The 24,469-nt window shown below is 40.7% G+C and overlaps 2 protein-coding genes across 3 annotated transcripts in view; one reads left to right on the top strand and one right to left on the bottom strand.

The window, feature by feature from the left end:
- The window catches only part of LOC128029322 (integrin alpha-E), a 60,757-nt gene that overhangs the window by 30,810 nt on the left and 5,478 nt on the right, over positions 1-24,469 (bottom strand). For both annotated transcript variants that reach the window (XM_052617048.1, XM_052617061.1), the window contains exon 2: positions 77-185. In XM_052617048.1, the coding sequence (XP_052473008.1) occupies positions 77-185 (109 nt within the window). The remainder of the gene's footprint in view (positions 1-76; positions 186-24,469) is intronic.
- Positions 21,000-23,112, top strand: LOC128029325 (uncharacterized). Its single transcript, XM_052617067.1, has 7 exons — positions 21,000-21,206; positions 21,293-21,625; positions 21,746-21,841; positions 21,944-22,027; positions 22,486-22,527; positions 22,647-22,697; positions 22,807-23,112. The coding sequence occupies exons 1-7, from the start codon at positions 21,155-21,157 to the stop codon at positions 22,818-22,820; spliced, it is 672 nt and encodes a 223-aa protein (XP_052473027.1). The 5' UTR covers positions 21,000-21,154; the 3' UTR covers positions 22,821-23,112.

Genomic DNA, 24,469 nt, shown 5'->3' with positions numbered 1-24,469 from the left:
ATTTAACAAAATCAGGTTAGTATTTCATCTGTTTGAAATTCCATCTGAAAAACCATTATAAATCATCCAATCTTACCGAATTCAGCCTGATTCATTTCATCTTTCCCAGTGGGATTTCCCATCAGTTTGCTATCTCCATTTAAATCCTCAATTACCGACTTCTTTATACAAACTTCATTACACATCTTGAGATAAAAACAGACACAGATCTAAATATTTAGTTTAATCTTCACAAAAGTCATTCCCTTTCATATTCCACTGTAATGTTCATCAAATAAATTTTAATGTCTTTTTAATGTTTTTTTTTTATTAACTCACAGAGACAGAATCACTTTGATTGAGACATAACTAAGAGAAAAGTGTTATTTTAAGAACAGTTTTCACTGGGGAAGTGCTGTCATTATGGTTTTGAGTGGAAATCAATGATCTTTATAAATGACTGAATTGCTCATTTCATCCTAAATGTCATCAAGTGGTGAGGCCACAGGAAGTGGTGGAGCAGTCATATTGCTCTTCCCTACTGACAGAGTGCATCATTACATAGACTGTAAGAAAAGTTGAATGACACTTCTCCACTTCCTTTCACTGCAGAAAGTGAAGCCAAAACGTCCCAGGTGACTCTCATCTTGTTCTGATTAAAGTTGTTAATTTGGAGCCTGAGTCTTCATGATTGTGAGCTGGAGCTGCGTGTTAAAGTCCCACCCAAACTCCTGCAGGCCCAATTGGAAGAACACAATCATGGCACTATGTGGACTAAGTGTATTCGCTACAATAATTTATTTTTAATTAAGTGGAACAGATTGCTAATTCGTTTGCATTGATGTTACACCTTTGGACACCTAACACACCGTTATAAAGTTATAAAGCGGCACTATGTTTGGGGCTAGAAGGGATACAGCTACGGCCAGATTGTCCTACTGTGTATGCACACATTAATATGGGTTCATTTTTGTTATGCAAAACAACAACAATTAATTACTGTATTTTTATTATTGTAAGGGTAGGTTTAGGGTTGGGGTAGGTGTAGATGCTAATAAAACACAATCTAATAAGTAGCAAATTAAATGTATTGATATTAATGTAAGGATTTTGAATCTCTTAAGGACCATAGTTGTATCCCTTCTAGACACAACCCACCAGAATCTCGAACAACACGTAACTGATAATAGCTGCTTTGCAAATGCTTGTGTGACAAGTTACTTGTGATTTCAAATGTCCAGAAGAAGAAATTTGAACTGGAAGGTATTTGTTCTGTGAAACTTACATCCACCGGTCTGATTAATCACAACCCGTGGCTGTGGTAAAAGTGTGTGATATTAAACACTATGAAACGTGATGGACAGGTTAGGATGAAAAAATAAATGAGCTAGGGTGTGCCATATTTATCCTTTACTATAATAAAGTAATTGTTGTTTTAACAATGTATGAGCTGACATTACGTAACTCATGTTGCAAAAAACAAAAACACATCCTGATAGTTTTTACTGCTGGATGAAATCTATTAGAATGCAGTTATAACAATTCAAGATATGTTATAAGAGTTCTTAGTTTTATAGTGGCATTCCTTAATGCTAGTATTTCCTGTCGATGTTTAAGTACAGAGATGAAGACTGCTATCTAGTGGTCGGGATATGAACTCAAAACGAAACAACTGCCATGAATCTATAATGTCATGAATGCCATGATTTTTTATTTATTTTTTTTATATTCCATTTTTGAGAATCGATACGGTATCACCAAACAGAATATTGTGATACGTGTATCGATATTTTCTTTTTTTCTCAGAATGGGAATGGTAATTTTCACTGCTCAATTTACTTTTCAAAGCAGCAAGATGCCCTGGCTCACGATTGGCCCAGCATTAACTTGTACTCCTTCCCCCTGGTTACCCTCAGGACATCAGATGGGTCAGGGAAGTCAGATTTTCAGTCCTCCTTTTGCCCCACTCTGGAGGAATCACAAATGGTTCCCCAAGTTGATTCTGCTGAAGACAGACCTCCTTTCTCAAGCAAGAAGCATGATTTGGCATTCCCGGCCAGAGCTATGGAGACTTCAAGTTTGGTCCTTTTGAAAGGAGTCTTTACAATTCCCCGCCAGTTTGACCAATACCATTTTGGAGCCTAGAGCCCTATCTACGATACACCTCTATACCCTCGAATGTTCAATCTCTTCTGACTGGTGTGCAGCACGGGACAAGGACCCGTCCTCTTGTAACGTGTCCTAAGTGCTTTCTTCAAGAGCTGCTGGACAAGGGGCATACCCTTCCACGTTAAAAGTATATGTGGCAGGCATCACGCTGCATCAGGACCTCTGGCCCATTTCACTACTCAGAGCAGCTTTTTGTGTCCTGGCAAATGCCTCACAGGCTTACAGTGTCCTGTAGGAGTAGGAGCCCACTCCAGCAGTGGAATGGCCTACATCTAGGCTTGGTTCAGTGAGATTTCTATTGGTGATTATCTGTGCGTCCGCCAACTGATCGTTTGCATCACAAGGTTTTATCATCTGGATGTCCCCGCCTTGCAGGTATGAATTTTGTCCACTTAAGTTTACCTAATTCCCTCTCTAAGTGGAGAAGGTTTTATTATATAGTCCTCGGCCTTGGGTCTCATTATTAGCTCATGCTTACAGGAGCCCTCAGTACAGGTGTGTGGCGAATGGGGCGGGGCCGAGAGGCGTGGGAACGAGGAGTGAGGCCAGGTGTAGTGATTGGAGATGAGCTACACCTGCGCCCCACCACCAGTATCGAGTCCCACGTAGGAGATGGAAGGATATAAAACTGGAGCGACTATAGTGAAGGACGAGAGAGGACCAGGCCTGGGACATTATTTTATGTGTTTGCTTTTTATTTGTGCACGTCAGTCGCCGTGAGGGGCTGACGCGCTGTTTTGTTTATTTTTGAATATTAAAGTGTTATTGATTGTGCGCCGGTTCCCGCCTCCCTCTTCCCGATGTATATGGAGTTTTAATATCGTTACAAGGTGCTCCATGGCTGGGCTCACAGAGCGACTTCATTCTGCACTTAGATAACCTTTATAGCATGGTGCTATTGGATGCGTTCCCCATTAGCGTGTAATGCAACAGAAGAGATCATTCAAAAGGGAATGCTCTTGTTACTAATGTAATCTTAGTTTCTTTAGATAAGGGAACAAGCATTGTGTAAGTTGCCATGCTATAAGGCTGCATGAGAGTCAATGACTGTCACTATCATTTGAAAAATTCTGACGAAATGGCTCTCAGGGTCAACTTATATGCTGTCAGCTCCACCCCATTTGGTGGGTTGAAGCTCCGTTGGTTTGTGCAGCCACACAAAATTAAACAAATCTGGCTTCAGTATCAGATTAAACAGGAGTTTATATAAATATATAGTTTGGTATATATAACTAGTTTGGAATATATTAATGCCTACATGTCATAATGGATAGTCATCGCATGTATCAGAATTAGGCTATCTATTTGCTCGCACACGAGCAGCTCCGTTTCATCTCTGAGACGCTTTCTGTCTTTTTGCTTGCCAAATTCCGCCATGTAACTCAGTGACTCGTGTGACTCAGTGTATCTCAGTGTGGAATGAGAACAGCTCCAGTCAACACTGTAAAGCCCTGCAGAGAGTTGTGTGCTTAGCAGAGCGCATCTCCGGGTCTACTCTCCCCTCTCTGCAGGACATCTACCTCAAACGTTGCAGAAGCAGAGCTGCTAAAATCATCAAAGACTCCACCCACCCCAGTAACCATCTTTTCACTTTGCTGCCATCTGGTAAGCGCTTCCGTAGCCTGATGGCAAAAACAGAGAGACTCAGGAGGGGTTTCTTCCTTCAGGCCATCAGGCTCTTAAACTCGAAACCAGCCTCTTAACATCTTCACGTCTCCAATTAATATTCACTTATTAGTAAGATATTCACCATTCTCTACCTCACATTGACACACCGGAAGTGTCAACCTGTTTGCACATTTGCCTCTTGTACATCCCGGTGTATCTTAATATTTAAGACTACAGTATAATGCACATATGCACACTGCCTCTTGTACATCCCTGGGTATCTTAATATTTAAGACTACAGTTTACTTTCATGCACATTATTTCCATTCTATGTTTAATTCTACAGTATACATCTTTTTTTAATATGTTATTCTTATATTTTTATTGTTTACTTTTATTTCAATCTTTCATAGCTATATTTATGTATATTTTCATCTGTGTTGTATTCTTAAATAATTTTATTCACAATAGAATATATAGCTGACATATCATTTGTTGAAAGTGAGACTTTTTGAAATGTCATGCCAAATATTGGCTCATTTTGGATTTCATGAGAGCTACACAGTTAAAAAACATACACAATGCTACACATTCCCCCAATGCTGCGGCGAAAAATAGTGGAGCAATATCAGAAAGGAGTTTTTCAGAGAAAAATTGCAAAGAGTTTGAAGTTCTCATCATCTACAGTGCATAATATCATCCAGATATTCAGAGAATCTGGAACAATCTCTGTGTGTAAGGATCAAGGCAGGAAAACCATACTGGATGGCCGTGATCTTCAAAATCTAAAGTTCTTTTTGGAAAACTGGGACGCCATGTCATCCAGACTAAAGAGGACAAGGACAACCCAAGTTGTTATCAGTGCTCAGTTCAGAAACATGCATCTCTGATGGTATGGGGCTGCATGAGTGCGTGTGGCCTGGGCAGCTTACACATCTGGAAAGGCACCATCAGTGCTGAAAGGTATATCCAAGTTCCAGAACAACATATGCTCCCATCCAGACGTCGTCTCTTTAAGGGAGATCTTGCATTTTCCAACATGACAATGCCAGACCACATGCTGCATCAATTTCAACATCATGGCTGCCCAGAAGAAGGATCCGGGTACTGAAATGGCCAGCCTGCAGTCCAGATCTTTCACCCATAGAAAACATTTAACACATCATAAAGAGGAAGATGCGACAAAGAAGACCTAAGACAGTAGAGCAACTAGAAGCCTGTATTAGACAAGAATGGGACAACATTCCTATTCCTAAACTTGAGCAACTTGTCTCCTCAGTCCCCAGACGTTTACAGACTGTTATAAAAAGAAGAGGGGATGCCACACAGTGGTAAACATGGCCTTGTCCCAACTTTTTGAGATGTGTTGATACCATGAAATTTAAAATCAACTTATTTTTCCCTTAAAATTATACATTTTCTCAGTTTAAACATTTGATATGTCATCTATGTTGTATTCTGAATAAAATATTGAAATTTGAAACTTCCGCATCATTTCATTGTGTTTTTATTCACAATTTGTACAGTGTCCCAACTTTTTTGTAATCGGGTTGTAAAAATAGATCAATAAACGTTCGGTAACACTTTAGAAAACTGTTTCTTACTTACTGCATAACTAATAAGGAATTATTGAAGAACTAACAGGTGATTATTCATTAACACTTAACTCACTACTGTTAACTACTAAGGAAGATGTGTTAACTAATCAGTATGTAATATAATTTTACGATTGTGTTAAGTAACAGTTAGCTAATCGATAACTAATGAATTCTGTTATACCTACTGAAGAACTACTATTAATTATCTACTAGTTAGGGCTCAAGATAAATAACTATGAAGTAACTTCTAATGAACTGTTATATGCAAATAATCACTATAATAATCAGGCTGTGGCCCACAAATCAAGTACTTGAGTAAAAGTACAGATACCCCAGTAAAATATTACTCCAGTAAAATTATAAGTAGGCCTGGTTATTTTCAACATTACTTGAGTAAAAGGACAAGTACAAAGTACTTATTAGCCTATAATGGAAATTAAATATGCATTCTGTTTGCTTCTAAATGTTTAAGTTTTGATTATAGAATGTTTGTTAAACTAGTTTAAATCTGGGAAGTATACATGTTAAAATGGAATAAAATATGAATCCTTTGGTAATTCTTTATTAATTACTAAAGGGTTCCCAATATTTTAACTTTATAATAGACGTAATGTTTCAGGTTCGAAATAAGTCCTGCAGAATTATATGATAATTCTTTATTAATTACTAATTGGTTACCTGTATTTTCACTTTTCCTCAGGCTTTGCCTTACATAAAAAAATTGAATCAATTTATTGGTATTGTGGTATATGCTGATGAGGCACACATACAGTACTGTATATAAAATATAAAAACTAAGGTAATTATCGCAAGGCACTGGAGTCTTGGTGGGGTTCCTACTAGTGTTGTCACGATACCAAAATCATTGTTTCGATACTGATACCTAGTCAAGAATTGCGATTTTGATACTTTTTCGATACTTTTCCTGAAAAGGGAAAATACACTCAAATATCATTGCTGTGCTTTATTTTAAAACCGGGACAACATTCTAATCATATAACACACAAATAAATTAACATATGAACAGCAGATATATTAAACATTTGAACAAAATATGAATTATCAAAATATAAAAAATAAAACAGAGCAATGACATTCAAGGTAAAGAAAGAATAAATTTTGCAGCATTATCTGTTATCATAAGAAACTTAAGAGTAATACATTTATCTTGATTCTGAACTTTGAATAAAAATATGAACAGCGATTATATTATAATCTTCTGAACTCAGAAGATTAAATGTCAAAAGATTTTCAATTTAAGCAATGGCATTCAAGTAAAAAACTAAATAAAACAAATAAAATTTAGCAGCAATATCTCAGATATTGTAACTTATTCTGTCAGTTGTGCAACCTTTTCTTTCAGAGGAGAAAACTCAGCCAGTGAGCTTTAAAGGTGCCATATGCAAAAATTGAGGTAAAAATATCTATAACATGACCTACACGCATCAAAAGAATGAGAAGAAATAAGGGCGATGATGTCAAGTTATAGTGATGCAGAGATATCAACCTTAATTAGCATTAGCATTACTAGCCCCGGCCCGACAGGTGTCCTAATACCAGTTTCGGCCATGGGAGGTGGTATGTGGGCAACATAACCACCAGCCAACCTGCAATGCACGAATAACTCGGGCGGCTTGTCGGCGTGCCTGAACCTGATGTCAATCATGTGGAAAGTACAGCCCACTACTTCATTCAGGGAAGAGAGAGAAATGATGGCTCAAGCCCTTGGCAAGAGACCACCATCCACTACAGGGAAACAACCGCGCTCGGAATCACAAATCAAATCCGATAAGAAAAGGAGCCGAACCAGAGTCAACATCAGCACTGCTTTTAATCGCTGGAGACAACTGATGGACCTGAAAGAAATGAGGTTCGACTCCGAACTTGCAACATTTCTTTTGGATTGGTAAGTAAGATGCTGTTTGTATTTCGCTAGAAGTTTGTTTTATATGTTTGTGTATTTGTTTTCGGGAAGTTATAACATAGAAATGTATCGAAGGCTGTTCGATAAACGTGCTAATGTTAGTGATGGCTAACTGTAGCTGCGCTTGATAATTAGCTAGCTATAACTTAACGTTACCCATTTTATTATATCATAACTAACCTGCTCTGTCTAGTCTGTTGGTCTCCATGTCCTCTTTGCTTCGTGGTTTTTCTGTGCGTGAAAAAATTGATGTGTGGCGTGAAAGCGTGTGAAAAGAGTCAATTGCGTGTGTCTCACGGTGAATGTTTGAGAGTTGGCACATTAGTTCCCAAGCAGAATAAAGGACAGGTTGATTATTGCTGTTTAGCGTATGTATTAATCTATGATGTGTCCCTGTTTGCGTACAGGGACATAAAAAATTAATTAAAAGTGATACGTGGACCAAGGTGTCTGAGATTTTTCATTTTAAGTTAAGGATCATAATATTTAGTCCACAACAATATTTAATGAGGTTAACTTATAACTCCTTGTGGTTAGTCTGCACGAGATCAACAAGCTTGTTTGCTTTGCGGCCGCTTTAAATACAGAATAAGCATTCGATCTACGTTAGAGCGTCTGAGCACTCACAAATCTTTCTGCAGCATCGTGAGCAGAGCGGCAAGATCGATTTTTGACGCTCTAGACTCCGGCGGTGTGAACGCACAGTTAGGCTTCGGCTATGGCTGTGTAGTGTTGTTGTGAAAGTAGGGGCGGAGCATAGAGACTATGCTGTTTCTCGTTTGTTACTCTAGAGTAGACCAATTCACTTTATTGAGGCATACTGCCCCCATCTGGTATGGAATGTGGAGTATGACTTGATTTTTTTTGCCAAACATTACAGATGGCACCTTTAATAAGCGTCATCTTTATTGAGCATCATATTTTTCTACCAGTCGTTGACCGGCGGCCACAGTATCACTTGTGCTCGCACATACAGCCTAGTGATGCGCGGGTCGGGTTTTTTTCCAACCCACGGGTCCCGCTTTTATGAAATTATTTGGCCCGCCTCAGCCCGCAAATAAAGTAAAATTTCTTTACCCACCCCGACCCGTGTATCGGGGACATCATGGAAGATACGTTGCTACTAGACTCATATTTCTTGTTCACTGAAGTTCCTCCCTCCACAGTAGCGCGCGAGCACGGCGCTATTAGCAGCGCATGCTCAGCTCGTGAACAGCTCTGTGAACTGTTTCATCCTGTCAAAGAGTTACTCAAGATGTGACGGAGCATGTGATTTGTTGAATGTAGTGAACGAATCCGGCCTTAACTGAATGAGATCGAGAGATCTTCTCATTCGTGAATGAGTTAAATGAATTGATATACATCTCGTTTATGAACGAAATGAATGATACAGGGTCAGTAAGCCAAGCATGTAAATCTCTATCAGCAATCAGCAGATACAAAGCGCAGTTATAGGTGCTGTGCAGATACGCTCATATTTAGCATACAGAACATAACTCCAAGTTTAATCCCCGATTAATGTGAATATTAGCCTATATATGAACTGTCTGACCAAACAAATCGCTGTAGTGCTTTTTTGCTGCTTGCATGAGGAGAAAAACACAGATGTCCATAGGGAGGCACTGGAAGCGTGCGTTGCACACACCAACATAAAATACGTCTCTTACAAATCTGGAATGCAGTCATTCTTTAAAGTATCGATACTAATAAATTTAGGAATTGTGATGTTTTTTAATTTCCAAGAATCGTGATACTTTTGAAGTATCAGTGCACCGTGCAACACTAGTTCCTACTGGAAGCTGATTTCTTACAAAACACACTCACAAAACAATTCACTACACAGGCAAAACATCTGTAAAATGTATTGCATTTATTAATATTGCATTTTCATACTACTACTACTACTACTACTACTACTACTGCTTATAACTTTTATATGAAAGCGTTACAAAATTGTGTATAACTTTTCATTAGTAGATGATTAATATTAGTTCTTCAATAGGTATGACAGTATTCATTAGTTATTGATTAGCTTGCTGTTACTTAACACAATCATAAAATTGTATTACATACTGATTAATTTACATATCTTCCTTAGTTAACAGTATTGAGTTAAGTGTTAATTAAAAATCACCTGTTAGTTCTTCAATAATTCCTTATTAGTTATGTAGTAAGTAAGAAACAGTATTCTAAAGTTTAACCAAATGTTCTTTATGATGATCTTTCTCTCTCTCTATTTATGCGACAATGAAGAGAAACTCGAGCTCTGTCTCCAACCCCTCGGCCCCGTGCGCTGCCCTTGGTAAACCACTACGCTCGCCAAGAGTCATCAAGGGTGACGACGCCTGCCCATATGCGTTTCGTCACGCCCACTCCGAACGGGAGGAGTAAAGCTCACAAAAGTCCCCTCGGTCCACCAATAACCACAAGCCCAATCAAGGCAATGTCTTACTCATGCCTCCATCTGAAAAGTTGTAGAAAAACTAATATAAATAAAAGAGCCTTTTAAAGAAATCCCTCATTCCGAGGTCACCGTAGCCTCCTGGATCCAGTCAGTATCCAGATCAGTGGGCCACTGCAGTCACCCGGATCCAATCAGTATCCAGACCAGATGGTGGAAGGACCTCCATGGCCCTGAAACACAGCGGAGAGCGGGACAACTAAAAAAAAAAAAGCGGCGGCTGTACGAGCCAGCATAAACGGATCGTCTGTGCAGGACCCTTGAATCGCCCCTCGATTTCTGAAAGCTGGATTACGCAGAATGTCTGAGGGAACGTTTGGCATTACAGCCCGATCCAATGCTGCTCGAAGCGATGTTTGCTGCGAGACAGTCAATGTTAGAGCGTGGGGACTGCAGTGAGAGTGTTGGATGTGCATTAGCAGTGCAACAGCACTCTCTAGTGGAGGGCACAGTCCCTGGCAAACATGAAGGAAAGCGTATGCGTAAAACTCACTGCGTTTCGTTGTGTATAATCCTGAAGCGTATCCACGGCAGGATTTAATCCAACAAGATAAAAATCGGGCCATGCCGCTAGCGAGAACGCTCAGCTGTGTGAGCCGTCATAAACTGGCCATCTTTGCCAGGCTCTTGTGCCGTCCCTCAAACTCTGAAGGCTGGATTGTACAGAGTGTCTGAGGGGGCTCTCAAATGATAGCTCAATCCAATGATGCTCGAGGTGCCTTTGCTGTGAGACAGTCAATGTTAGAACGTGGTGACTGCAGTGAGAGGGTTGGATGTGCATTAGCAGTCCGACAGCACTCTCTAGTGGAGGGCACTGTCCCTGGCAAACATTGAAGGAAAGCGCATGCGTCAAACTCGCTGCGCTTTGTTGTGTATAATCCTGAAGCATGTCCACGGCAGGATTTAATCCAACAAGATAACATTCGGCCACGCCGCTAGCGAGAACGTGGCAGCTGTGTGAGCCGTCATAAACTGGCCATATTCGCCAGTCTCTCGTGGCGTCCCTCAGACTCTGAAGACTGGATTGTGCAGAGTGTCTGAGGGGGCGCGCAAATGATAGCTCAATCCAATGACGCTCGAGGTGCCTTTGCTCCGAGACAGTCAATGTTAGAGCGTGGGGGTTGAGGACGAGAGGCTTCTCGTAAGAACCGCCATAAAGAGAAGTAAATTTGCCAAAATTATACACGACTCGATACGCCTTTGACGAGACTTAGCCCGCGGCCGAGTTCGGCGCGATCCGTTCGGCTAGAGAGGTAGTCAAACGGCATCGCTGTATAATAGCAGTCCGCCATGTCAGTCAATCGTGGCGAAACCCGCGGCGTTCGTGACGTGCGCTGATTAAGGCTGCTTCCAGGACCTCGAAACCTCTTGGTGGAGGTCCGTGAGAAGGGTAGCGGCTCACGCGAGTGGGGGGGGGGGGTTACCCACCACGCAGGTAGTCACATAAATTGCTCATGGAGGAAGGGGAGGCGCGTTTCTCCTGTCCGCTCGGAGGGAGAGAACCGCGTATGGCGGCCAGAGCCTACTCTGAGTTCGAAGCCGCAGTTATGACAAACATAGTTAGAAAAGCAAATCTGCTCTGATTAACACGCTCGAGTGGGGGAGAGTGAGCAAGTGGAAAACTCCAGTGCATTACTGTATTAATAGTCAAGCCGCACATATCGTCCCTAACCAACACCTCGTGCAGGGCCTCGGCGACCGCAGAAGCGAACGGTGGGGGTTAGACGTGAAGCGACTTAAGAAATACACTCCAGAGCGCGGATTCTTTTCTTTTTTTTACAATAGCCATAGGCTATCACGGAGAGAACATGTAGAGAGGCTGCTAACAAACCTCTCATGAGTGCCTCCTGATAAACCCATTATACGGCTCTTACCTTTCGTTGACTCATTGTGTCCCCGAAGAGGAGTTAAACACTACTCGTAGAAACCGCTGGAGAACGCGGGATGTATCGTAGAGCAAAGAAGATATATCCCTGAAGGAATGAAATCTGAGCGAAATGGCGCGCGGCACCCAGGTATATGATGCGTACGCATGCGTAGGGCGGTGCAAAGCGCTATTTGGCCAATAGGATTGGCGGGATGGTATAGGGCTTCAGACATTCGTCACACCGAAGGTGTTCCCATATGTGGTGACGTCACCGCAGCATTGAAGTGACCTATGAAATGGAATCTGAGATTTTTGCACAAGTCTGCATGAATGAGTCCATTGCAAATAGCTTTTATCCACAGGCTATCTAGCTTTCATTATTCTGCACAAGACTTCTTATTTTGCACATGCACAGTTTCACTGTAAAAAATTAACTGTTGAGAATACTTCAAGAAGGTTCAAGTAAACTTGAAGCAGTAAGACTTTTGAGTTTTCTCAACAACAGATTTTTAGTTCTGCTCAATACTTTGTTGAGCCCATGTAAATTTGTTTATTCATGCAATGCTGATTTTCTATTTTACTAATAGAAAAATTATTGTCACAGCAGCTAAAACAAATTACTGTCATTGGGGTAGTTAATTTTCTTCTGTTTCCTGGAACACTAAAAGAAAGTTTAAAAGTCACCATATTATTACATTTGTTTGTTTACAAATGACAAATGTAAAAGGCTAAGCTCAGTGGCGGATCTAGAGATTTTTTCCTGGGGTGGCAAAGGGGTGGCATGAGGTTTCAAGAGGGGGGCCATGGACATTATTCATAATGTAAAATGCTACGGTTTTCATTGAAAGTGTTTTGTTCTCTACACTACATTACACAAGGCGAGACTCAAATCAGAGATGTAGCTAGGTTTTTGGATGGTGTGGGTCTTAATTTGTGAATTGTGGACCCTTTCTCTTTGTTAATCACTCACAACAGTCTGTGTAGTCTGGCCTTAGCTTTCTGTTGGTTCATCTACCTGTTGGGGGACATGGTGACACAGTCTTCAGCTGGTGTTCCCAGGATGGCCACCAGATGACACTGTTTTTCTGTGAGCACAGCACATGGCTTGAAGTGAAGTGAAGTGGATTGAAATGACGTGACATTCAGCCAAGTATGGTGACCCATACTCAGAATTCGTACTCTGCATTTAACCCATCCAAAGTGCACACACACAGAGCAGTGAACACACACCCGGAGCAGTGGGCAGCCATTTATTGTCATGGCTCGAAATAACAGTCAATGATTCAATAGCAAGTGAATAGTGTTTATTGACACAAAAGAACAGAGGTAGAGTAGGTCCAAAGACCGCAGGCAGAATCCAATACCCGGGCTCGGCAACGCAGGACTCAGGGGCAGACAGCTAGCAGGAGACCAGCACACAATCCTCCGAACAAGGCAGAAATCCAAACGGACACCAGGAACTGGGACTAGGAGAAATGACGGAGCATGCCGACCAGAGAACCTCCACAACCATCTGACAAAGACAAGACGGAGTGACAAACAATATATAGGACATACTCATTCAAAACAGCTGGCGCTGATCAGCTCATCAGCGGAATCCGAGCTGATGAGCCGCACCCATTCAACCGGGGCAGGCGGATTAAGGTGAGAATGAAATACAGGTTTTATTTTAGACACATGAAAAACGGGATGAGCTCTCCTGTACGCTGGATGAAGGTTGAGGCGGACTGATAATTTTGGTGACAGTGAACGGGCCAATGAATTTGGGAGCAAGTTTATTAGAAAGGAGAGGAATGTCCTTGGTTGAAAACCACACTTTTTGACCAGCGACGTATGCAGGAGGCTTAGACCAATGGCGATCGGCTTCAGTCTTGGTGTGCACCCCCACTTGGAGTAGAGTCTCACGTAGGCTTGGGCGGTAATACGGTAATATGGTATACCGCGGGATCTAAAAATAGCAACGGTATCAGTTCCAATACCGTCATACCGTTAATAAAAATAAAATAAAATAAAAATGCACTTATATAGGAGACAGGATTAAATATTAAATATAATTTATTTAATGCCTAAAAATGTGTATGCGTGGTTGTCATCGCGTGACAACGAGACGAGGAGAAAGAGAGAGGAGGGCAAAAGATGGCGAGTTGCGCACCGAGTGACCTGGTCTCAAAGAAAGAACATAAATTCTGCAGTTTGCCAGTATTTCGGGTTTCAACCGAACCAGAAGGGAGAGGTGGTAAATAAGGACGAGGCTATTTGCAAATTATGCCCTCACGAAAAAAGATGACTCTGGGAATATGCTGCAAAAAAAAAAAAAAAAGCCGATGCAATGGCAGGTCCTGTCGGCATCGGCAACGTAGAGGACCGAATCGGAGCTGAAATAACAGCATACTGTTTAGAGCCAGTTATTCAAGGAGACGAGGACCCACTTCATTCATGGAAAAATGCTTACTGGTGTTTTCCCCAGATGTCGCGAGTGGCGCGAAAGTAGGCGTCTGTGCCACAAGCACACCATCGAAGCAGGTTTTCAGCACCGCAGGTAAAGTTGTCGGTCCACAACGTGCCCTAGAGAAAAATCTTGACTAGATTGTATGCCACTTGCCATTCGTTCCTATTGGCACGGTTTATTTCTTATTTATTTAATGGATTCGGGTATTTTTATTTGGTTTTCATTAAAAACTATTTTGGAAAAGAAGCCTGGAAAGAAGTTGTTTTTATTTAAACATATTGCTTTTCAATAATTTTATATATATATATATATATATATATATATATATATATATATATTTTTTTTTTTTTTTTTTTTATTCAACTCTGGTTGAGTGTTGTGGGTCTATTCGCTCTTTTTTCATAAGCTGCTCTTTGTTATTAAAAGTTGTACGTGCAGTGTGATTTTTATGGATGGTCGTTTTTCCGCAAATATCACATTCGAATAATTTTGAGCTAACAAAAAACGAATATTCGAATATTCGTTTATTTAAATTAAGTTTAATGAGACAGACGTTATTTTTCAGCAACATTTAGTTTTCTGTCATTTGGAACAAGCTTACACACAATAAGCTTGAACATTACACATTGTGTTTTGTAGCTGAAAACTTTAACAACGCAAACAAACAAAAGTAGCCTACAGATTAAAAGCAAAAAATAAAATAAAAAATTAACAAAGAAAAAACGTAAAGCAGCCTGCAGCAATTATGCCATTGTACAGAATGTAGCTTACACTTAACTTTGAAACTGTCTGCAAATCTTTTTTTTTTTTTTTTATTGTTTTAGCCTACATGTTCTTGTTAAGAAACATGGGCATGTAAACATGATCGGGGGAAAGTCGGCTCCTTAGTCTGTTAAAAATAAGTCCGGTGTTCTGTCGATTTGTCCTACGCTGTCAGATTTTCCTACCTCCCACCAAAACAGTGGGTAGTACAATTCCAAAACGAAAATTTTACTGTAAAGTTATGGTTTATTAACGTCTACACCTACCACAACCCTAATCCTACCCTTACAGTACTGCAAATACAGTAATTATGTGTTATATTCGCGGTTGCAGCTAGAAGGGATACAGTTACAGGAAACCAACAATAAATATTATTTTCTACCAATTAGATTGCGTTTTTATTAAAGTCTACAACTACCCCAGCCCTAAAACTACCCTTACAGTAATGCAGATACATTAAATATCGTTGTTTAGCATGAGACAAAGGACGCGATATTGATGTGCGCGTGCGCAGTAAACCTGCGTAGGAAAATCTGACAGGGTAGGATAAAATGTCAGGACACCGGCCGCGGAGAAAACGCGCTCTGACGGCACAGATGTTGGCGGGACTCACAAATAACGGTGTGCTAAGCGAATAAGTTTTGTGAAGCGCTTCGTGTTTTCGTTTCACCACTGAATGGGATCCTCATCTGGTGGAGTACATGGCTCCAGCAAGAACTGTTCCCACTCGTCTCGGCTGGACTCTCTGTAATCATCGCTGAAGAACTAGAGAAGAATAAGATCTTTTCCGACGAGTGGGCATTGCATCCTCTTCATTGTTGGTGACGCACCACTTGTCTCGCATCAAGGAAAATGTTCTGATAATGTTCAAAAAAGTTTTTTTTTTTCCTACTTCTCTCATGTTTTCATCGAGAAACCTGAGATCTTTGGGCCGAGGGTCTAGGGCAGATGCGAGAAGAGGAGTTTTCACTGCATTCTCCAAGTTAGCGGTGTTTATTCGTTGCTTGAGAGACGCTGGAACAATGTTCTTGAATGCGGTCACTTTCTGTGATTATCCACGGCATATTTGAATTAGGTTTTAATGTGGACTTTTTTTCTCTTTTTTTTTTTTCTTTATGGCAAGCAAAAATATGTCGAAATTCGAATATCATTTTTATTTATCGAATAATTAGAGCCGAACGAATATAATAATAATAATATCTGTGCACACCCCTAGTGATTTTATTGATTTATGTGCGCATCTCTTCGCAAAAACGGTTCTGTACGTTTATGTTTGACTATTGCTATTTGTTACTAATAAATGTTGTTAATATTGTTGTGCATGTCATTTTGTTATTGTTTCAGTATTAGTGTTTGGTATTCAGTTTCTGAATGGTTTAGGCACAAGCCAACAGTTTGGTGATGCTGTCTCAGCCTTACGTCATATTTTTTTAATTATTCACGGTAATACCGTATACCGAGGTAAAATAGGGAGGAGGTTTGACGGTATCAAAATTTGGATACTGCCCAAGCCTAGTCTCACGGGCTCTAGTCCATGTGCGGTGACACTTCTGGATGAAGGTGTGGGCGGAGGGGACCGCGACTTCAGATTCCAGACTAGGAAAAATTGGTGGCTGGTAACCTAAACTACATTCAAACGGAGATAGGCCCGTGGACGACACTGGTAATGTATTGTGAGCGTACTCCACTATTGAAAATTGTTGACTCCATGAGGAAGGATTCTTGGAGACCCAACATCGCAACACCCTTTCCAAATCTTGGTTGGCTCTCTCGGTTTGGCCATTACTCTGGGGGTGAAACTCTGAGGACAGACTGACAGTCGCTCCCAGTAATTTACAATTACTCCGTTGCTAGAGAATCAGAAATATATTTCTCCATAGCCTCCCTTTCTTGAACAGAAAGTTAATATAACTTGCCCTTAGGCGGAGACGTATCTGGCAGTAAATCTATAGCACAGTCATAGGGATGATGCGGAGGAAGAGAAGCAGCCCGGGACTTTCCTCAGGTCGACATACTTTGGTGGCACATTGGTCAGATTCACTGGCTCCTCCTGCAACACAGAACAAGAAACAGACAGAACAGCAGACGAAAGATATGAGGCATAACATTGAATACTCCAACTGAGCAACTGAGCCCGGTAGTAACACATAGTTCTGACCCCACTCTATCCTGGGTCCATGTCTAGCCAACCATGGATGACCCAGGACAATGGGGGCATGAGGTGAATGGGTGAGGTAGAGTGAGGTCCTCTCAGTGTGATTACCCAAGGTGATGAGTGTGATAAGCCCAGTGGTGTGAGTAATGCCCGGGAGTTCTTGTCCATTTAGTGCGTGAATGGTGATGGGGTGTTCCAGTGCTGTGATGGGGAGGTGAAGTTTGCGAGCCAAAGAAAAGTCCATCAAGTTACCTTCCGCTCCCGAATCCACCAGCGCCTGGCCGTTAAAAGAGCTACCTGCCCACAGGAGTCTCACCAGGAGGAGGGTGGCATTCGAGGGTCTGGTCATGGAAATCCCGCCTGACAGTATCCTCCCTTCTACCGCCGTGCTTGGTCTTTTAAAGGACAGGTAGAAATGAAATGGCCGGCCTCTCCACAGTAGAGACACAGACCCCCTCAAGCAGCGATGTTCTCTCTCCTCCCGGGAGAGCCGAGCTCGACCCACCTGCATGGGTTCAGGATCGTTTAAGGGGTTGACTGTGTTCCCCCTCCTGTAACTGGAGAACTCAGCAAAATCACCCACAGGAGTATGATATGGTCGAGTCTCTCTCTGTTGTAGACATGCATCGACTCGTAGTACAAGTTCGACCAGTCCATCAAGCATCTTGGGGAGCTCCAACGTGTAAATCTCCTTTTGAACACGGTCAGCCAACCCCTGCAGGAACATGTCCCACTGCGCCTCCTCGTTCCATTTGCACTCGGCGGCCAGCATCTGAAACTCGATGATATAGTCAGAAACAGAGTTGTCGTTCTGTCAGAGATCGGCAAGTTGGCAGGCTGCCTCGCGTCTTGCGACTCTGCTGTCGAACACGCGCCCCATCTCCTGCTTGAGTGCTTGGAATGAGGAGCAGCAGTGGTGTTGATTCTGCCACACCAATGTTCCCCACAGAGCCGCGCGTCCAGACAGCAGCGTCATAACTAGTGCCACCTTACTCTCCTCAGAAGAAAATGTCATGGGCTGAAGAGAGAAGTAAATCGAACACTTGGCCGCTTGAAGTTAGGTTTCTCCGGGAAAACAGGCAGGGGGCAGTGCTGGTGCAGTGGGACCTCTCAGATGTTGTAATTGAGAGGTGAGCTCGGTCACCTGCGTTACCAGAGCCTGTATCACCCAACCCGAGCCTCCAATCTGTTCATCTTGACGATTCATGCGGGTGTGGTTACCGGACTGGCTGCACTCGCTGAATCCATGGTGTGGTCAGATGGTTCTGTCATGGCTAGAAAGAACAGTCAAGGATTCACTAGCAAGTGAATAGTGTTTATTGACACAAAAGAACAGAGGTAGAGTAGGTCCAAAGACTGCAGGCAGAATCCAATACCCGGGCTCGGCAACGCAGGACTCAGGGGCAGACAGCTAGCAGGAGACCAGCACATGATCCTCCGAACAAGGCAGAAATCCAAACGGACACCAGGAACTGGGGCAAGGAGAAATGAGGAGCGTGCCGACCAGAGAACCTCCACAACCATCTAACAAAGACAAGACAAAGTGACAAACAATGTATAGGACATACTCATTCAAAATTGTTGGCGCTGATCAGCTCATCAGTGGAATCCGAGCCGCGCTGATGAGCCGCACCCATTCAACCCACATGCATCCACTGTCACTGTTCATGAATTCACTCTCTCTCTCTGGTCTAGCGTGCTGTTGTGTGTGTGTCTGTGGGCGTGGTCACTGATCAGCATTGATCAGCAGCGCCAGCTGGTTTCAATTGTTTGTTCCCTTTATAAGTTCAGTAACCTGTGTTTCATGTTGTCAGATCGTTGTTCTCCCCCGGTGTGCTCCCGTACCTGTTCCCGTGTCTATAGTTCCTGCCAGAGTCTCCTTGTTGTCGTCGTTTGTTCTTGGGTCTTCACTCAGCATTGGATTACCGAGCACCGTCACGAGGATTTCACGCACCGGAATTCGAGGGATCATCACTGGACTGAGCACCACCATCTGTTTATCTATAAATATGCCTTGCATTTACATCCTGTTTCTGTCATACGTAACACCCACATAGGGAGGGCGAGTCAATGAATCCATGAACCGTGATATTTATACTGCGGCGCCCGGGGAGCAGTTGGGGGTTCGATGCCTTGCTCAAAGGCACCTAAGTCGTGGTATTGAGGGTGGAGAGAGCACTGTACATGCACTCCCCCCACCCACAATTCCTGCCGACCCAAGACGTGAACTCACAACCCTTCGATTGCAAGTCCGACTCTCTAACCATTAGGCCACGACTTCCCCACATATTGTTGTTCAATGCTATGTCTTAGAGCAGGGGTGCTCAACCCTGCTCCTGGCGATCGACTGTCCTGCAAAGTTTGGCTGCAATCCTAATCAAACACACCTGAAGCAACTAATTAAGGTCTTCAGGCTCACTTAAAAATTAAAGGCAGGTGTGTTTGATTAGTGTTGGAGCCAAACTTTGCAGGACAGTCGATCGCCAGGAACAGGGTTGGGCATCCCTGTCTTAGAGCAAGGATCCTCAAATCTGGCCCACGAGATCCACTTTCCTGCAGAGTTAAGCTCTAACCCTAATCAAACACACCTGAGCATGCTAATCAATGTCTTCAGGATCATTAAGAAAATCACAGGTAGGTGAATTTGATCAAGGTTGGAGCTAAACTCTGCAGCGCATTGGCCCTCCAGAGCAAGATTTGAGGAACCCTGTCTCAGGGGGTTTTTACACTGGGCTCGTTTGCTGCGGTCCGAAGTGCGATTGTTTCCGGTGTCACCCGCAGCGTTGGTCTGCTTTCACACTTAATAGTTGTATCGAACCCAGGTGCGTTTGCAGTCAACTTACGTCAAACGCACACCGAAACCGCATGTAGAACGGAACGCAACTGAGCATAGTTGTAATTTCTTTTGTTATTTTGGTGTTATTATGCACAGCATAGTGAATGACAACTGCATTTATGTTCATTGCATGGTGTAATTCACCACATATCCAGCACATATCAATGTTCCCCTGCCACTCATGGGTCTCGTGTGTTGAGGAAACAATGATATTGACAATGTTACGCATGCGCGGGATACTTTACTTCCTGAACAAGTGCACACCCGCGTACGTGTTGCTTGCACATTCACGTGAACTGAGCCACACTTTGGGAGCAACTGAAATCAGACCACCTTCTCCAGGTAGTCTCTGGTTCGATACCCCAGTGCACACCAGGGTCCGATAACCACGTTCACATTAGAGATTTTTCATGCGAACCGTGCCCCGTTCCGCACTAAACTGCCAGTGTGAAATCCCCTTTAGAGTATTGCCATATGTGTGTATGTTCCCCTTGCCTTGCCGTGCTGTGCCCTGTCTTGGCCTGCCTGCCTGTTCTTCCCCCTCGGGGTAGTTTTTGTTGTGTTTTTGTTTATTTTGGTGAGTTATAAGTAAATGCTCTTATCTTCCTGCATTCGAGTCCTCACCTCATCCCTTCACCCAACCGTGACACATGGCACATGGGTTTGTGGGACTCCTAACACAGAAGTGAATCTCAAGAGTGCTTAAAGGAAACTCTGTGGTTAGCCAGTTTCAAAACTGTCACATGCTTTGTGTCACCTGCAAATAAAAATTCACTTGAGAAAGGCAACTTGGCTTTAACTGGGGCGGGGTAGATGTGTTTGAGACCGTTGTGGCCATTCCAACCGCAATTAGTTCAGATAGATTTGCATGCCTTTGTGTCTTTGTATATGTGTTTAAGTTTCATTCATTCATTCATTTCTTTCTTTCTAATTGGATAGTACACCCCAAAATGCAATTCTGTCATCGTTTACTCACCCTCATGTCATTCCAAACTTTTATGGCTTTATTTATTCTGTGGGACATTAAAAGAAGATATTTTGAAGAACACTGCCTATCAGTGTATCAACACACATTTCTTAAAAAAAAAAAAAAAAAGTAAAGAAAAAAAAAGGGACTATTCTTGTGAGGTGAGGGTGAATGCTATATTAACAGATAACTATAGGTCTTTTGCAGAACAAAGAGTTGGTGGATATTGCATGATATATCATGAAGAGCTGTGTGTGTCTATATGCGCTTTTACAGGAAATAGCACGTGACTATTTGTGTGACTTTTTGACTACTACTTTGACTTACGCTTCTATTAGTTCTTGGTGAATGTCACTGGCATTCTTACTTCATAAGAGTGATGTACATTTCACAGCTTTGGTTATTTTTTGGTGCTCTGATTTCTTCAAACAGTAAGTTATAGATAGAAATATGTCTTCTGTCTCAATAACTGTGAGAGATTGGATCAATAACATTTTGATGCTGTTGTTCTGTTTAGCTCTGGACCTCAGGAATACAAGATGCACAGATGTTACCATCAGAGCCTCTCTGAAATCTGAAGTCTCTCTCCCATGTCACTTTAATATAAGCCATTACAATAAAACAGAGGAAATAAAATGGAGCCACCATTACAGTCTTGTAACGATCAAAAACAATGGCATTATCTACTTCCATAGTCCTAGTGAAGGACGAGTGAGCTCTTTTCCTAATCTGGCCAAAGGAGGAAACTTCTCCATCCTCATCCATGACCTGCAGTCTTCAGACATTGGCACCTACTTCTGTGAGCTGAACAGTGAATGCTGGAGGGTGAAGATCATGGAATTGCCAGAAAGTAAGATTAGTTATTTCAAATTTAGCGGAAATCATATAATGGTCTATAATTCATTGGAAACAAATAATAAATTATTAAGACATCAGCTGAATTATTTACAACATTAATTGCCTTTTTCAGAAACTGAAAAGCTGAACTCTAATCACAACTCCTGGTTTTACTTTTTTGCTGGAGCTGGAATTTTCACTCTTCTTTTTTGTATATTCAACCGCATTGGTTAGCAGTACTTTTCATTCACTATCCACAGCAAAATTCCAAGAACCAGTATTAGCCAAATAATAAATCCTCCTGTTTATTTGTTTTTAAAATAATATTCAGGCTTACAAAACCGTTTACAGTCTTCAACAGAAAAATGCATGAGATCATCCAAATCTAGCTCTGCGAATGAAGAACGCCAAGAAGGTAAGTTCAGTAAAACATAATTATTCAAGATTTTAAGATTTATTATTATTTTAATTCTGAATAAAGTATAAACAGGTTTATTATTTTGATTACAAAACCTATCCTAAGTAAATGCATATTTAATTTAATTTAATTAGATTGCTGATTATTGTTTGAAAGCTTATAATGCATTGAAACATTCCTGCTAATAGGTTATTAATATTATGTGATATCAAAATATAACATACACTCTTAACATATGCTTTTTTTTTGTCCATCTCAAAGAACATTTTTTTTCTCAGTGTGAAGGAACTTTTAAAAATCTAAAGAAACATTTTCCACTCGTAAGGTGGAACTGAGATTTGATGTTAAAGGTTCTTTGTGGAACCAGAGATGCTAATAAAGAAACATTTTATAGTGTGTAATATGTGATATCAGCAAATATATAATTTTGTGCTATAAATATTTTGCTTTTCAAGAACATGGTTCTTCAAGTCAAACATCTAATATCAAACAGCGAGGTGATTTTCTATTTCCATTATATATTATAATATAAGATACGTGTTTAGTATGACAATAAATTAAGCTCAAATAATAAAATTAGCAAACCAATATTTTTTTTTTTTTTTTTTTTTAACAGCATTCAGAACTCCAGATCCAAATGATTTTACGACATCTACAATATACTATGGTAAGACACAATTTGTATGTGGATGTTTGGAAAATGTGTTTTTAATTATAAAGCTGAGAATATCTATAATGACAAAAGAATAACAAAATATCTGTTTGATATGTTTTAGTGGTCCAGGCATAATACTTCAGTTTAGAGGGTGCCGTCAAGAGAGGAAAATAAAAATCATGATTTCCTATTTCAGATTATAAATCTGTAATTTTGTCTATTAGTAAACACTGTTGTCCTTTAATAATCATGTGTTTTGAAATGTCTTCTATTATCATTCATTGATTTTTAGTGTTTAAAATGGGTTGATTCTCAAATAACTGAATACTTTTGTAAACCACAAACTGTATGTGAATTTATGTTCACATTTTCATTGTACATTGATTTTAATTAACTTTTCTTTTGAAATTCTTTGTCATTATTTGTAATGTGCACAAATGATATTAATACAAATAAACAAAAAGAGTATTATGAATATAATATCTCTTTTAATCATTCTCATATACCATTTCTGAAAAGGGTAATTTGAGGGAGCTTTGAAATTTTTTATAAAAGCCAAATTCTTATATTTATAATAAATTTATATATATATTTCTACATTTAGTAGCCTATATATTCTGCAGGTATTAATAAAGTGTGTATTTAAAGGTCCCATGACATGGATTATTTCCTTTTCTTTAAATGCTTTTTAATGTTTCCTTAGGTGTACTTATATTGTTAGTATGATTTTTACATTTAAAATTTGGAAATAAAAAGCATTTTTAGATCCTGATATTAGCCCTCTGGCTTGAAAGCTCTGTTTGAAGGGGTGTGTCTGCTGTGAGACTCGAGTAAACCACAACTTTTGTGATTGGCTGACATCTTTGCATTCAAAATGCGTTCATGTGGAACCCCTCTCAAATATATATATATATATATTTACTATTACAGCTGTCGAGATTAACGAATCATGAAAGTGTTGATTATATAATTATTTTTTCGATCTTTTCCCCATCACATGAAAGGCTGCTCTGATGAGCATTGAGTAGACAGAGTCTGTTTATCGCATGGATGCAAGTGATATCGTCATTATTGCAACATATTTTCTCACAAAATGCTTTCACCACTATGGAAGGCCAAAAGGGTCAAATTCACGTGAATTTTAACGCGTCAACAACACGTTAAATACGTGTATTTGTGTTAAAAATCAGCGCGTATTTAACGTGTATTTAACATGTATTTCACGTGTTAAATACACATGAAGTACACATGAAGTAGGCTTTAAAAATCAGTTTGAACGGGTCCATGTCATTGGCTGCTGAGGACTTGGGTCAAACCACTTCTGTGAGCTTAGTGGGGTGTACCATTCACAGACAGGCAACCATCATTTAACATGCTATAGATCAGCTTATTCAGCCTTATTATTTTGTATTTTTTTGTATAGACTATAGAAATAATATAATTTAATTGCAGTTTTATGAAATATTTATTTTTTAATAAATATTAATTAACATTTTGTGGTGATAGTATAATGTTTATAAAAGTTACAGTATTTTGTAATGAAACAGGACTTTTTGTTTAGCTTTTGACTCACCAAAATATACTATTTAAATACTGTTGCTTTCTGAGTGCCATACACAAAAATACCAACTCATAACTCCACGAATATAGCAAGGAGAGTCAAAAGAGTGCTGTGATGCAGGTGTGGAAAATTGATTGTGAATAACCATGCTGCCTATAAGATGCTGGCTTTCTTACCCTTTGGAGGGAAGGAGATTGGGGCTTGGTCTCTGCTGGTCTTGCTG

This window comes from Carassius gibelio, chromosome A15, assembly GCF_023724105.1.
Source record: "Carassius gibelio isolate Cgi1373 ecotype wild population from Czech Republic chromosome A15, carGib1.2-hapl.c, whole genome shotgun sequence".
NCBI classification, from domain to species: Eukaryota; Metazoa; Chordata; class Actinopteri; order Cypriniformes; family Cyprinidae; genus Carassius; species Carassius gibelio.
The sequence above is the reverse complement of the archived record's forward strand: the minus strand, read 5'-3'. Positions and strand labels throughout refer to the sequence as shown.

Coding starts and splice junctions, on each gene's coding strand:
- LOC128029325 (XM_052617067.1), top strand. CDS start 21,155: ATGTACATTTCACAGCTTTGGTTATTTTTTGGTGCTCTGATTTCTTCA. Junction 21,207..21,292: donor TGCTCTGATTTCTTCAAACA/GTAAGTTATAGA, acceptor TGTTCTGTTTAG/CTCTGGACCTCAGGAATACA. Junction 22,028..22,485: donor GAATGAAGAACGCCAAGAAG/GTAAGTTCAGTA, acceptor TTGCTTTTCAAG/AACATGGTTCTTCAAGTCAA.